This window comes from Lathamus discolor, chromosome 3, assembly GCF_037157495.1.
Source record: "Lathamus discolor isolate bLatDis1 chromosome 3, bLatDis1.hap1, whole genome shotgun sequence".
Lineage (NCBI taxonomy): Eukaryota > Metazoa > Chordata > Aves > Psittaciformes > Psittacidae > Lathamus > Lathamus discolor.
This window is the reverse complement of record NC_088886.1, coordinates 145,717,124-145,731,887: the sequence shown is the minus strand read 5'-3', so window position 1 is coordinate 145,731,887 and position 14,764 is coordinate 145,717,124. Positions and strand designations below refer to the sequence as shown.

Genomic DNA, 14,764 nt, shown 5'->3' with positions numbered 1-14,764 from the left:
TGCTGTTGACAGAATTATCCTGGCTGTTTTGAAGTGCACTGTTAAGAGATCTCACTGTAAGTTAAAGTGAGGTCAGGGAGAGGGAATGGGGTGGACACACTGGGGCCTCCAGGTCAGACTTAAGAGTCTGCTGGAGCTCATTCCAAGCCTAGGGTTGTTCACCACTCCTTCAGTTAAGTTTATTATCCTCTAAACTGGGACTTGAACAAAGTATTTTGAAGTCTGTTACCCTTCATTGCAAACTGTTGTAAGTTCATTGTTTGTTCCTATATTTGTTTCTGCAGTTGTGTGTATAAGTGTGTATGCCAGCAGCATTCGGAACAGATGTATAGTGACCTAATAAAAAAGATAACTAACCACTTAGAGAGAGTCTCAAAGGAGCTGCAGGTAAGAAGCTGCACAATCTAATTATGTCTTTCCTGGGATCTGTGATTATATCCAAGCAGCATGGAGATGGCCCATGGAGGGGATTGCCATTAAGACTGATTTACACTAGCTTACTAAATTGTGGGCTGCTTCATTCACTAACTGGCTGTCAGACAGAATACCAGCTGTTAGATCCAATTGCATGGCACTGACCAGCCTTAGAGATCAGAACCGTGACGAGAGCAGTGGCCAAACATGAATATATCATACAGAATCAAAGGCTAGGGAATGGGAAATCTACATTATTGTCTAAGCTGTAAATGCTTTAGTCAAACGTGATCTGAGCACGTGACATGATGTCTGCCATTGCTGTTAATCTGTCTAAGCTGTTTATGGTCCTTGTGCATCACAAGTGGCACAAAAGGGAAAATCCAAAGGAGAAAAAAATGAAGTGAGTTAGATATGAATTGTGAAACATGAATTAGGAATTATTGCATATGAAAGTTTTGTCCTACAGTTTATTCTGCATTTTTCTTGCCTATCTCTAGATGTCAGTGGTTTACAGCAGTCCTAATACAGTTTGTATATTCCTATCCTTTTCTGCATCTTATTTGTGCATCCATGTTTGTTTTCATGTGTGTTCTTTGTTGAATTCCTTTTGGGCTAGAATATCCAAACATATTCTTGAAATTGTCACTGCTGTAGCACCAATGCTATTTTATTACCCTGCAGCTCTTGTCACTTCCACAACTGACTTGCAGTGCATCAAATAGAGATGCACGTTTAAAGGAACCCTAAACTGCAGCAGCTCCTTCAGTGATTCTGAGAACTGATAACTAACATCTGTTAGTCAGAAGCAGTTTTACTACTTTTAACTGCTTTAGGTACTTCTGGCTAAACATGCATTCCCATGAAAATACATAGCACTGTGAGTACTCTGATTTACTTCTCATTTCACTCTTTTCCTCTTGTTGCTTTTCTTATAAAGAAAACTAACCTCCTTGCATTCAATGGGCAATTTTGGGAGCAGTCTTTGACTATGAATTATGTAGGTCATCTTGAAGTAGGTTCTTTGTTGCTATTCTCTTTTAGAATTCCTTTTTTCCTTGGGGAATGACAGCTTCACTGTTCTGTAAGAAATGGTCAGAGTAGATGGATGTAGTATTTAAAACAAAGCCTTCCCTTGCTTCTGCTGAGCTGGTGCAACCTGTACATTTTTCTTCAGCTTGTGAGAACTACAAATCATTGCAGCTGTACAGATTTGGCCAGTTCTTTGATACACATCCCATGGCTTTACTCTGTGGTAGTCCTTGATTGTTTCCTCTGAGGTTTCAAAGCTGACTGAGGCAGCTGCTTTTAGTGTTTGATTTGACACATATATGCACTAAATGCTTCTGCCTTGTTCTGCTGACAGGCAGGGTACACCACAAAATGACCACACACTAACTGTATCTTATGCACAGTTTATTAAACAAGCATACCAAAGCAAACAAGCACACAAATGCAAATTTGGTATGTATCTCTATATATACAGTAAATATGTACAAGGAAGCAAATCAGAGAGATACATATTGAGAGTAAAGTACAGAGGAGAGTTAGCAATGCATCAGATCGTTACAGCATAGAGAGAGAACGAACAGAGACTGAGAAGAAACATATCACCAAATACCACTGAAGCATTATCCAGGCCCACACTTCAAGCTGGGAAGCCCTGTTGCAGCCAATGCCGGGAGTCTCAGGTAGCTGCGAAAATTCCTCCATGGTGCATCCACGCACAGGTGAGGCTCTGGATTTGGCCACAAGAGGGTCCTGCCTTTATAGCCTTAGGAAAACAACTGGCTTTATGCCATATCTGTAGCTGTTTACTCATGGGGCTGTGCAGTTTCTTATGATCTCGCTGTTGTCCACACCGGGAGCATTGGCCCTCGTGCAGCCAAGTGTAAAGGTCATAGAACAGCTTCACCCTCATGTTTTCCTGCCTCTTTGGACAAAAAGTCACAATGAACATAAACATGTATACTCTACTAATACACTTTGATAAAAAAAGTGCTTTGTTATGTCTCTCTATCATGAGAGGAAGTCAACCCTCAGCTAGGTTCCCATCCAGTCCATGCCTAAAACCAAGGCTGCCTTCTGAATGTCAGCCTCTGAAAGAATAATTGAGAGCTGTTCAATGCAATCTTCGTCTTGCAAAAGTTTCCTTACGTAGGTTAGACACACCTTGTGGCAGGTTACAAGAAGACTGTGATATGATACCATCTTTGAGTGTGTTACATCAGTTTTGTCTGACGAGAACATGACTTTGGTTTTGGATGATAAATCCATCTTTTTGAACTGCTTGAAGTCAAACTCCTGTGGCTTAGAAAATGGTCCTATAGAGAAACTGTTTTAGCAATGGGCTGTGAAATTTACTCTTAAGAAATTACTACAATATACTTTATTATCCTGATACTTCTTTGATCTCAATACATTTTGGTGACAGTCACTTGGGGTTTAGGTTGAAAATGCAGTATGAGATCTTTAGCAACAACAGCAAATGACTTTGTTAATGCTGGTCCCCTAAAAGTTTTTGGTTTACACAGGCAAACAAATTAAAAAACCCTGTATATGTGAATCCTTTCAATGCACAATATGTGGTGCTTTGCTTTCTCTGACACAGACTCATTCCACCTGCCAGCAATATTCAGTCTAATGGAGAGAGAGTTCTGTTTAATTGGCAAGGTGTGATTTGATGCAAGATAACTTTTATTTTTCATTTTGTTTTACATGCAGAGATGCAAATGTAGCCCATTATAAGCAGGAGTGTTGGTTTGTGCAGATGATCATGAAAACTGAAGCGGCAGGCAAATGCAGTGTCTTATTCTGAACAAGCCAAGCAACTTCTTTGCATAGAGGTGCAACAGTTTAATGGCGGGTGGATGGCAGAATATCTGCATGTAACCAACATGCCAGAGCAAGCTGTATCCTCCAAGAACCACTCATCAGCAGCAAAAGCAATAAATGTGTCAGATACTAAATAGTAAAAGTGGGAGCATCTCCGAGGACTGTTCAGACTTGCTCTTGCAGGGTTCCAGCCTTTCTGGAGTTAATCTTTCTGTGTTGCATTCGTTGCAGAAACTCCCTATTTATGGTGTTTGTCACCACCTGAATTCCTCAGGGTCTGCTTCATAGATTTCCACCTTCAAAAAATGTACTTTTTGGTGGTGGCAGGGGCATTATGAAAATATGGGTGGGCTCATCTATTCCCTGCATATTAGACATGGGGTGAAAAGCAGTGACCGTTGCCTGCTGAGATAGAGATTAATTGCTTGTCATCAGACTGTCAGCTCTTTGATATGGGGCCTCCTATATCCCAAGATATTCCTAGCTCCCTCCTTACTATGTGTATAAGCAAATGGTCCTGTCTTCAGGGTGTTTCAGTTCTGGAGAAACTGAGCCAGAATCGCTTTCCTTTCTTGCACTTGATGTCCGGATGAGCTTCTCTGTATTAATAAAGACTGAGCTTTGTCATGGGGAGGTTCCAGTAACTGAGAATGAAATTTCGCTGATTTTTGAGTTGATCAGAATTTTGGATTTTGTGTGCTTAACAAAAAGGTGGCGGCAGAAAACACAAGTGCACAAATGTTTCCTGTTGTCTTGAGGCCTGTGAAGCCTGTTGTATACAGATGATTTTTCCAACATACTTTATTTGGACACTTTACTGGTAATGGCCATAGCCCATTATGTTGTGGTTTAAAATAACGACAGCTGATTTTGTGGCTAAGTGCTGAGTCATTGAGATGTACGAGGTAGGGCGGATACATAGGCACATATGCTTTTGAATTACATAGATCTCTCTGTAAAATGAATAAAACTGTATTTGTGTTAGGCAGTTGTGTTTGTGGCTAAACTTATGCACTCTGATAAAGTCATGTAAAATCAAGTACTTTGACCATTACATATCTCCTCAGCAAAAGACACTGAAGGTATTTTAAGCATTGACAGTGAGAATGCCCATGGCAGAAGGAGCTTTTTTGTGCAAGTGCAGTGAATATTTTCATTTTAGTTAGAATAATCACAGTAATTCCTTTAGGAGAGAACTGAGCTGCAAAGTCGTGTTGTACCCTGATTTTATTTAGAGGAAAGAGGAAAAAGCAATCTATTGTTTGCTATTTATGTGGTTTTGGAGGGTTTTTTTTTGGTATGAATAATAAGTTTTTTTTATAATGAACATGACTGAACTGAGCAGTCACTTGTGTTGGTAGATAATTTGCATAGTTGCTGTGTGGCCTCAAGGACCTGTAGGGTTAGGGTCTTCGCTGTGCGATGCCAGAAATCTTTCCTGCCTCATACTAAACTTCTCAGCCTTCTGTCTCATCAGCTCTCAAACCGGTCATTGCAGGGCAGGAAAATATCTTCTCACCTATTATTTCCTTGGGAGAATATGCCTTGGTGTCAGGTTCCTATAAAAGCCATGTTTTGGGGTCTGCCAAATCTCTGGGAACTGATGCCTTGTATCACATCACTGTTGCCATCTCTTCTTAAAGAGTGTCAGCATTATCTGTTATAGACAATCTGTTCCTTTCTTGCCTTTTTCTCCTTTTCTGTCTCACATTTCATTTGTTCCCTGTGATTATATGGAGTTTTGCCATCCAGTGATGAGGAGTCTTATTTCCTGCCCCAACTCTTTCTGAAGCACGAACATGATAAATACAAAGGCCTTACTCCAAACTTCAGATGAGGTTCTGAACTTTCTTACTCGTCTTTTAGAAACAGTTGTGTAACTTCCAGTATTTCTCCTGATTACAGGAGTAAAAACATGAAGCTTAAGTCACTTGTCGCATTTACCTTGGGAGCTTTGCATATAGTCAGGGTGGTATGAAAGTGCATCCAAGTATTGCTTTGAGGGAATGTAAAACTGAACTTCTGGCTATGGGCAGACTTATCTACTGGGTACCATCTCATAGCAGTTTTTGATGTTTATATTTTCAGGTAATTTTACCCCAGATTGTGTTGTAGATATATTTTGCTTTCTTTCCAAGGTACACTGATTACAGTACCTTTACATAGTGCTGTATTGTAGTGAAACGGTTAAGCCAGTCTGTAAGATGGAACATCATCTGTGGCTGGTTTTTGTGTGATCTCAGTAAATCAGATTGCTAATGAAGTTATGATTAGACTTTAGTAATCTACTTATGGGAGCCAGGGGATATACTCCATCCATGTGAAGAAGCCCATTCTTACACTACAGTGTTTGTATGGGTATCACCTGACTTGCTAGCTAAATGAGGACTAGTGAATCTTCTTCTGGATTCATGTCTTCTCTCTTATAATGACACTCAAATTCACCTTAATTTGGACTTAGTTGATTTCCTGAAATAATTTCCATAGTTGCAGTAGTTTCTTAAAGCAATTATATAGAAAACAAAACTGCCTCCCCTATGTTCTACCTATAGAAAAGATCAGAAATAGAGGTGGAAAAGGAAAATTGAGTACTTGCGTTTCCTATCTCTTTTCTTACTCAATATGTTAAATTGCTAGCATTTCTTAAAGTCCATTGGGGTCAACTTTATGATCTGTTAGTATCAACAGTCCTTTTTTTTTATAGAGGAGACTCAGACTGGCTGTTTTTGGAGTCCATAATATTTAAAAGAAAAAAAAAGCCCCATCAAACATCAAGTGCTGTACGCATTTATCCATCTGTTTTGCTGGGGGAAGATTGCTTAATCGTGTGTGAAACAAGCCTTTGCTTCTGTGAATCACTGAATTGAATCAGATCAAATGAATGATCTGTATTAAAACTCAGACTGTAAAAGCCAGAAGTGTCAGAAATGTGTGCTTGTTCATGTGTGGACATCAAAAAGATGGTTTTTGAGTTGAGGTAGAAGTCACTCTATTGCCAGACTTGCTATTAAAATTGACGTTGTCATGAGCAAGCTAACCTGAGAAGAACCTCCTTGCCTGCTGCTTTTTGAAAAGGCTTGTATTGCTGAAGTCATTTTGAATTCCTTGACACACTACACTGGGTCCTGCAGACCCTGATACAGAAAGATACAAGTAAATATAGCACAAACAAGTATGTATTTACTGGGTAGCAAAGCTTCGGAAGTTTTCTTGATACTAAACAAAGTTGTGACGGTCCTTAGATACAATGTTTTTTTTGTTTTATAGATACGTAGAATGGAAACAGAAGCATGCCCTATATGTGCCCCCTCTACTTGAAGACAGTTACACCAGAGTGTGTCATGATGCTGTTGAGCTTTGAACAGCTTTGAGTGCAGATGTGGTTAGGAAGACTGTCTGTCTCTGAATGACTTGTACTTTGGCTTTATTTCTGGTCTTTGTAAAAAGTTTTAATAGTCTCCTTGTCTTGTGAGGTAAATGTGAGCATCACATAAATTGTCTGCAAGGCAAAGTGAACAAATTACATTTTCTTGGGAAAGAACAGAAAGTGGTTTAAAAGATTCAGACCACTTGCATGAATAGCAGGTAAATTTATGGAGTCATTCTCCCTTTTCACTTGGCACGCATGGGAGAGATGCTGCAGCATGCGTGCTGGTATCTTGGCAGTGAGCATGTTCCCAGGAAAATGGAGCTGCCCATTCAGTGTAGGAATGAAAGCTTTGCCAAATATATTGCTGATTGTGCCAGACGACTATTCATAAACAGATTAACTTTGTGTTCCTCAAGCAAAGAACTGTCGTCACTGTTTCTTTCTTGTGAGCCACTTCTGAGTTGTCTTGAGCCAGCACCATGTCTTATGGTTTCATTTGTATGTTCAGCTAATGATATTCAAACTGAAAAACCCACATCTTTTTCATGTATGCAGTTTGTTGCCCACAAGTTCATTGTAATGCCTAGATGTTAGATTTCAAGTCAGGGAAAGGTAATTTAGTATACTGGCTCTCTGATTGCTTGTTCTGTTTGAAGATGTCTGTCTTGCATGTTACCCTTTCTCAAATGTGTTTTGTTTCTTCTCATTTCTCTTGGTGCTGAGATGTTTGCTGTGGTGTGTAAGGATGTCTTTAGCATGACTTTAGATGACGTCTTTAACATCAGTTTTTAATAGCAGCCATAGTATTTTATGCTAAGAAGTAGTTGACTCAAAACCAGGCTGAAGGTGTTAAGTAAATGCAACGGCATCACAGTTTGAGAAACCTGACCAAATGTTCAGTGCTCCCATGGACAGACACACTGTATAGTTGCTACTAGAAAACTATTCTTAAGCCTATGAGTGGTAGGTGAGAGCAGATGTAGGAGCGGATTTAAGCTGTCTGCCTGTCTAGAGTGTCTTAAAAAAACCCAAAGCAACTGAATTGACAGTTTAATAGGATTCAGGATGGGAGCGAAGCAACCAGGAGTCCTCTTACTTCCTGGAAAACCTTAGACTAGAGGTGTATTTTTCTTTCTTTGAATACCTTCTGTATTATATCCCTTAGGTAAGATAGGAGTGGATTTAAAGATGTAATATTTTCTGGAGGGTTGCAAGACTTAAATGTCATGCTTAATTCTTCCTATCCCACCCCTGTAATTAAAACAGCTGAATGTGTGTGTTCTGTTTTCTGGACTCAGACCAAGAGTGAAAAATGTCAGCCTAAGTGGTTTCTTTTTTAATAGCTATAGCAGAATAAATACAGTTTTTAAAGTCCAGATCTACTTTAATGATAGCCAGTTAATAGAAAATCTTAGCAACATCTATTTACTCATACATTTGGTGCCAGGTGCTGCATTTTAGCTTATAAAATTCATAATTGAAAATTCAGTAGCTTATATAAAGCCACTCCCGCTGCAGTTACTATTTTATTAATGTGACTATAGAGATATGGAGGAAGTTCCTGTGCTCAAAGTAATTGATTTTGGTCTGGCAGTTTGAGCAGCCATACAGTAACACCGTAATGAACAGAAAACAGCCCATGATCATTCATAGGAGAGCTGTGGAAATACTAGTATTGATTTCTCATTGGCTTGGGGTTTTTGTTAGTTTACAAGCCAAGTGATAGCTGAAGAGAGTTTGATTGTCAAGCTTCTTTCTGAATTAAGCAGGGTTAGGTAGTACGTGCTTTGCTATTAATGTCTTGGCTGTTGAGACTTGACATGAAATGTTACCAGGAGAATTCAACTGAAAGGCTTCATCTCATGCTGGTAAAGCAGTTAACACCATGATTTTGCATTCCAGAGTTTAAGACCAAGGCCTGATACTTGCCTGAAGCCAGTAAATGCTTACCCTTAAGCTGTGAGGACTTAGCTTTTTTTTTTGTCCTTATCTAGAGCATTGCACTTGGTTGCAATGTGGTGGTGGTGAAGATCTTCCAGGTATCCTCTGTTAAAGGTTGTTTTGAGGTGTGCAGTTGTTATGCCTCTTAGTGTCTCCCAGTGTGACATAGGCTTTGTGAGGTGAGCTAGCAGAGGTTTCATCCTCAGTGGAGGAAAAAGATATCAATCCTTAATGTCCCCTGTAAAAAGAGTGGCAGCCTGGCTCTGTATTGTTGCCTAGAATCAGTTCATGGGATTAAATCATGCAGCATCCAGACAACTTCTGTCTCTCTATTTTGTTAACGAAAAGTGCAAAATGTCAGTGAGAAGAGTGGTGCCCTATGTCAGGCTATGGTCTCCTTTTGTCTCTTTTCTTTGTTCTTTGAGGCAGAACGTACCTTTTTCTTTGATCTTAGAAGCTGTATACCAGCTTTACAAACCGGAGTTTAACCATATTTAAAGTTGAGGTTAAAAAGGAGTGAAGCAGGAATACATACTGCTTAGAAATGCGTATTTCACTGCATGTTATTTGCAACAAATTATATATGTAACTGTATGTTAAAGGGAATCCTTGGAGTTCATAGCCACTTTTATACATTGTTGGCATTTTGAACTAAAATTTGTTTGCCCACCCCTGAGAGCTCTTTCTGCAGTAAGATTAAAAACTTCTGATCAAAATGAGGAATAGCCATATATAATATTTAGCAACCGCATATGGGATAACACTCTTTATTCCTTTGCCAGTTTTGCTTTCCTTTCTGAAACGTTTGCACTGTATCGGTGTTTGCTGTGAAAAATTACCCATGTGTTCATTAAGCATATTAAGGAGGGAGGCAAAAGAAGCTAGTTTAAAGGGAAGAAACCTTTGATCAATTTAGAATAGTTAACAGAGCAGAAAGTCAGCATAAATTTTACCTGTTCTTTCGGGGCCCTGGTGAATGTCCATGTGAAGGATGAAAAATCAGCTTCATAGAGATAAGAGCTTTAAATTCCTATAAGGTGGTGGAGGTGCAGCTAGCCTGGGGTGTTTCTCACACCACGGATGCTTTGGCTTGGGAAAATCTTTGAGCTTGTTTTGTTGCATTGCAAAGTCCCAGTCACTTCTGCTTTCTCCATCCTCCTCTGGCTTGGCACTGTCAAAGAGGAAAGTGGTGTGAGGGAAAAGAAGTTTTATTTCTCATTAGCAAGCAATGCTTTGTCCTTGCGAGTGTGTAGGTGTGTGTACGTGTATGAACAGTAGAAATGTAGGCAGCTGCCCACAGTCCTCTGAAAAGACTGTAACAGGGGAAGCAGGAGTTGGGCCAGAGGCAGAGCACAATGTGAGGAACATGTTACCCCAGCTCCGCTCCTATCCCTGGGCATGTAAGTGCACTCCTGAATGCTCTTTACACAGCAACCCTGCATCCCTCCAAATAAGTATTTATGAAAGAAACAGTGGCTTGTGTTTCCCATTTGTCTGGTTCCCTTCTCACTTCAACTTAGTTTGCTGCAGAACAGATCCTTTTAGCTCCCTTAGCTCTTCCTTTGGGAAAGATGGTATTGTACACAGAAAATAGCAGTGCTGTCGATGTGGGCTCTACAAGCACTATTATAAAGTTAGCACATTCAGGTTTTATGTAGCAGAGTTTTGCTTGGGGCCACAGGGTAATGCTGTGTTTTGCAGGGCTGCAGTAGATGTTAGAGAGCCTCATCTGGAGTGCAGGATGCCAGTTGCAGAGCTCTGTCTGAAGACATTGCTTCATAGTCCCTCCAGGTCAGCTCCCTGAATACTTGTCTTGCCTTAAGTGACCCAACCAAAAAATATACGTGTTTTCTATGAGGAACAGCATTCCCTGGAGCTGGAGGATGTGCCACTTGCCACTTCAGATGCAAAGCAGCAGCTTAATGCCACCCAGCTGTCTTGGGGTAGAAGCCCCCAGGGGTTAGGAACACACACTGCAGCACTTGTTGCATATTGCTTATGGGTTCTAGGAGTGATAGATATTTCAAAACAAAGGTCTGGTCTTTAATAAGTGCTTTTATTTGAATATGCTAACTGCTAGTTTGTTACAGGAATACTGTATTTCCTATAGGATGGACCTTTTGCTGGGCACTGACATATAGTCCTAGGCAAAAATCAGTTGCTGAAGAAACCTGTTTTGCTGGAGGGAGTTCTAGCAGAAACTCTGGAATGATGTGTGGCTTGCTTTGTGTGGACTTAGTGTATCAAATACTTTGTAGTGTTTTGAGTTTGCTATGAAAGCATAGCCCATGCTGTTCCAGATCTTTCTCTTGTTCAAATTACAACCTGACTTTTACGGTTTCTTGCAGGCCAGCCCTCCAGATCTCTATATTGAAAGATTTAACGTAGCTCTTGGACAGTATATGGGAGCATTGCAGAGCATTGTGCCTCTTTTCATATATATGGTAAGTTTTAGAAAATTCTTTTCAAATAAAGTATGTCCATACACAAGATATTGACTGAAACTGAAAAGAATAAAATGCAGCTGTAATGATTTGTAACTTGTAGCGCTTATGACTCATGCCTGCTTTTGCTGCCTGCATAACAGTACCGATTGTGGGGAGAAGAAAGGGGAGCTGTGCTTTTAAATGTAGCATTTTGCAGTTGCTTTCTGCCCTAATATTTCTTTCCTAGGAGTGAGGGGAATGGTTTTTATTTTGTTTGGAAAAAAAGCTGTCCAAATAGTTAGGTCATTATTTGAGATAGTTTAGTGGCTTGTTTCTGTGTTGGCTTAGTACTTTGGGCGGGTTGCAAAGATGATTGTCTCTTGCTTTTAAATTGCATAGATTCAGACAAAACAGAAAGAAATGTCTCTTGGAAATGTGTGTCACTTGATAAAGCAATTTAGAGTCTTGACTGGGGGAAGACAAAGTTAAGTTCATAGCACTGTCAGGCATTACTCACAGAGGTTCAGAAACCATTGGCTATGTTTGTCATGCTGAATTTGTAATTCAGTGTCTTCTACGTGTTTCAAGAACTTTATGGTTTGCATAATTTTTGCCAAAGTGTGAAGACTTTTATTGCCTTTTTTTAATGTAGTGAATAACTTAAGCTTGAATTTTGCCCTTCTCCTGGAAACCATCCTTGCATTGGCAACACTTAGAAGTAAGAGAAAGAAAGGAAATATTTGTTGGGAGAGAAACTTTTTTAAAAGAAAAGGAAGTATTTAAACTGATTTAGATTAAATAAATCTCAAACTCTTTGAAATTATTCTCATTGGCAGCTTCCCAAAGTTTGGGAAACATTATCTATTAGAAGGATATACTGTCTCACAGAAAGTGTCTGAAACCGGGTAACTTGCTACAGTCTTTTGGCATAGTGCAGCCATGCAGGTTTATTGCATTAAAAGGGGAATTTGGCTGCCTTGAACTGGATGTCTTCTAATTGCTCTTTTCTCTCGTTAATACAGAATGAAATGCAGTTGCCACAGCTTTACTTGTAAGCAAAGAGCTGTGTCCCTGGTGCTGATTTTGTATTTTTCTCCTTGTTCCTGTTATAAAATCCTGGAGAAAAACTAGGAAGAGACTGTTTTCCCCTCTGTTGCATTCAGATATTTTTATATTCTAGCCATTTATTCACCCATGTGTGCTTAACTTGTTTATTGCAGGCAGGTGTTTAAGAGGTCTCATAATTTAATATCCATTTACAAATGGAGATAAGCTGTTCCATCACAGAGGTCAAAATCTATCTTTAACAATTAAGACTGTGTAACAATCATCTAGACAATGTTCATGATAGACATAATCAGACAGGTTTTATCATTATAAGCTATATTTATATGACTAGGCAAGGTATAATTGCTGAATGGATTTCTGTATCCTTCTTTGTGCACAGTTGTGATATCATGTTTGTATCTTCAAATGAGGAGTCTGTATCTCATCCTTTCATTTTTAGAGTTTGAGTCTGATATCTAAACATTGTAAAAAATAGTTAATGGGTAATAAACAGCCCTGTAAAATGAATAGAGGTTTTATATTTTATTTCAGAATGAAGAAAAGAGAAAGTACTCTCTTGACTTAAAGGAGAAGCTTCTTTAAAGCATGACTAGTGAATTCTTCTAGCAGTAAAATTCTGTTTCTGCAAACACTTTTCCATTTCATACAATCGATGAATTGGTTTGGGTTGGAAGAGACCTTTAAGCTCATCCAGTTCCAACCCCTGCACCATGGGCAGGAATACCTTCCACTAGAGCAGGTTGCTCCAAGCCCTGTCCATCCTGGCCTGACTTAATTCAAGTTAGGCCTGAGAGTTACCATAAATGGTTTGGGTGGGAAAGGACCTGTAAAGGTCATCTAGTCCAACTTCCCCTGCAATGAGGAGACACATCTTCAACGATTAGGCTGCTCAGAGTCCTGTCCAAGCTGGCCTTGGATGTTTTCAGGGATGGGGCATCTGCTGCTTCTCTGGGCAGCTGTGCCAATGTCTCATTGTAAAGAATTTCTTATCTAGTTTAAAACTACCCTTTTTCAGCTTAAAACCATTACCCCATGTCCTATCACAACAGGCACTGCTGCAGTGCCTGTCCCCATCTTTCTTAAAAGCCCTTTTGAAGTAAAGGTGGTGACTTACATATTAGTCCCTTTTGCTGCCGTATGCAATACTGAGCTGGCTCAGATATATAGCTAATTTTGAAGAGTGATGTCAAATTAAGTGTCATACTTGTTCTCTAAAATAATTTATTAATCAGTGCTGTACATGATATGGAAAATATACTTGGGGAAGTCAGGATGAAAAGCGTTCAGGTTTTTTTTTGTATGTGTTTGGAAGTACTTTTATGTACAGCTACTCTTGCAATTTTATATTTTAGGGTCTAATCAAGTTTTCTTTCAGCAGTTTCCTTTATTCAGACAAGAAAATAGAATTAAAAAACAATTGCAAGAGGTAAAAGTCTGATTATCCTACAGTACAAATTGCAGCTTTGCAGTTATTTAATAGTTATTTTCAGTGTCTTTTTAAGTGAAGAGGACTAAGTTGTTGGGCTCTGCCTCTTTAGCAGAGATGCAGGGATTTCCTTTTTCAGTACTGATGTGTGATTGCAGTAATCAGGAGTTTCCAAGGCTGTTGAGTTGCACTGATAAACTTAGTTCTGAAAGGATGATTATGCTGCTGCTTAGGAAAACTTTTAATATGCGTTTAAAAATTTAAAATGAATGAAGCTGAGGGAAAGCTAAAGGGTTTTTTTGTACAACTGAAACATGGTTTTGTCCCTTGGTGGCCAAAAAAGACCAAGAATTTTTCCTTAGGCTTATTTCTGTGTTTTGATGTCAACACCTGCACTGTTCTTCTTCCTGATGGGTACCAAACCATATTCATGTGTGTGAATGGTGGGAATACAGGAAAGGTGTTTTGTTAACCTGCTTGTATATGGTGACCAAGGTGTGTTTCAAATCCTGAGTGATGGTTGAGAGGGCTGACTTCGCAGTTGAGGGAGTTTTCTGTTTCCTTTTTCTGCAAGTCACACCAATGGGTTTATGTTTTCATGTGGTGATGGATTTTTCCGGTCTTATGTTGAGGACACCCAAATCATAGAATAGTTAGGGTTGGAAAGGACCCTAAGATCATCCAGTTCCAACCCCCCTGCCATGGGCAGGGACACCTCACACTAAATCACCTCACCCAAGGCTTCGTCCAGTCTGGCCTTGAACACCACCAGGGATGGAGCATTCACAACCTCCCTGGGCAACCCATTCCAGTGCCTCACCACCCTAACAGTAAATAATTTCCTCCTTATATCCAATCTAAACTTCCCCTGTAAGTTTGAGCCCTTTACCCCTTGTCCTGTCACTACAGTCCCTAATGAAGAGTCTCTCCCCAGCATCCCTATAGGCCCCCTTCAGATACTGGAAGGCTGCTCTGAGGTCTTCACGCAGCCTTCTCTTCTGAGGCTGAACACAGTGGACTTCTCAAGAAAGCATGGAGACTCGAAGCACTTTTGTCCCTTCAAAATGCTTCAGGTCCTTCAGAAGCTCCAGGGTGTAACTGCAAATAAAGCAAATTAAACTAGAAGCAGTTCGGCACATGGGGCTTTATTCATAAGAATGATTCCTAGTGGATAAGTGTTTGCTTTGTAAATCTAAATGAGGTTATTCTGCATGCTCACAGATTGCACCTATCCCAGCATGCTGCACACATGAATGGATAAAAATCGTATTTCCACTTCAGGAA

General features: G+C 39.8%; 1 protein-coding gene across 4 annotated transcripts in view; it reads left to right on the top strand.

Moving 5' to 3' along the window:
- CACUL1 (CDK2 associated cullin domain 1) overlaps positions 1-14,764 on the top strand; it is a 53,589-nt gene that overhangs the window by 11,706 nt on the left and 27,119 nt on the right. For 3 of the 4 annotated variants that reach the window (XM_065672369.1, XM_065672366.1, XM_065672365.1), the window contains exons 3-4: positions 285-387; positions 10,909-11,004. In XM_065672369.1, coding sequence (XP_065528441.1) covers positions 285-387; positions 10,909-11,004 — 199 coding nt within the window. The remainder of the gene's footprint in view (positions 1-284; positions 388-10,908; positions 11,005-14,764) is intronic. The other variant, XM_065672368.1, reaches the window with a different exon arrangement.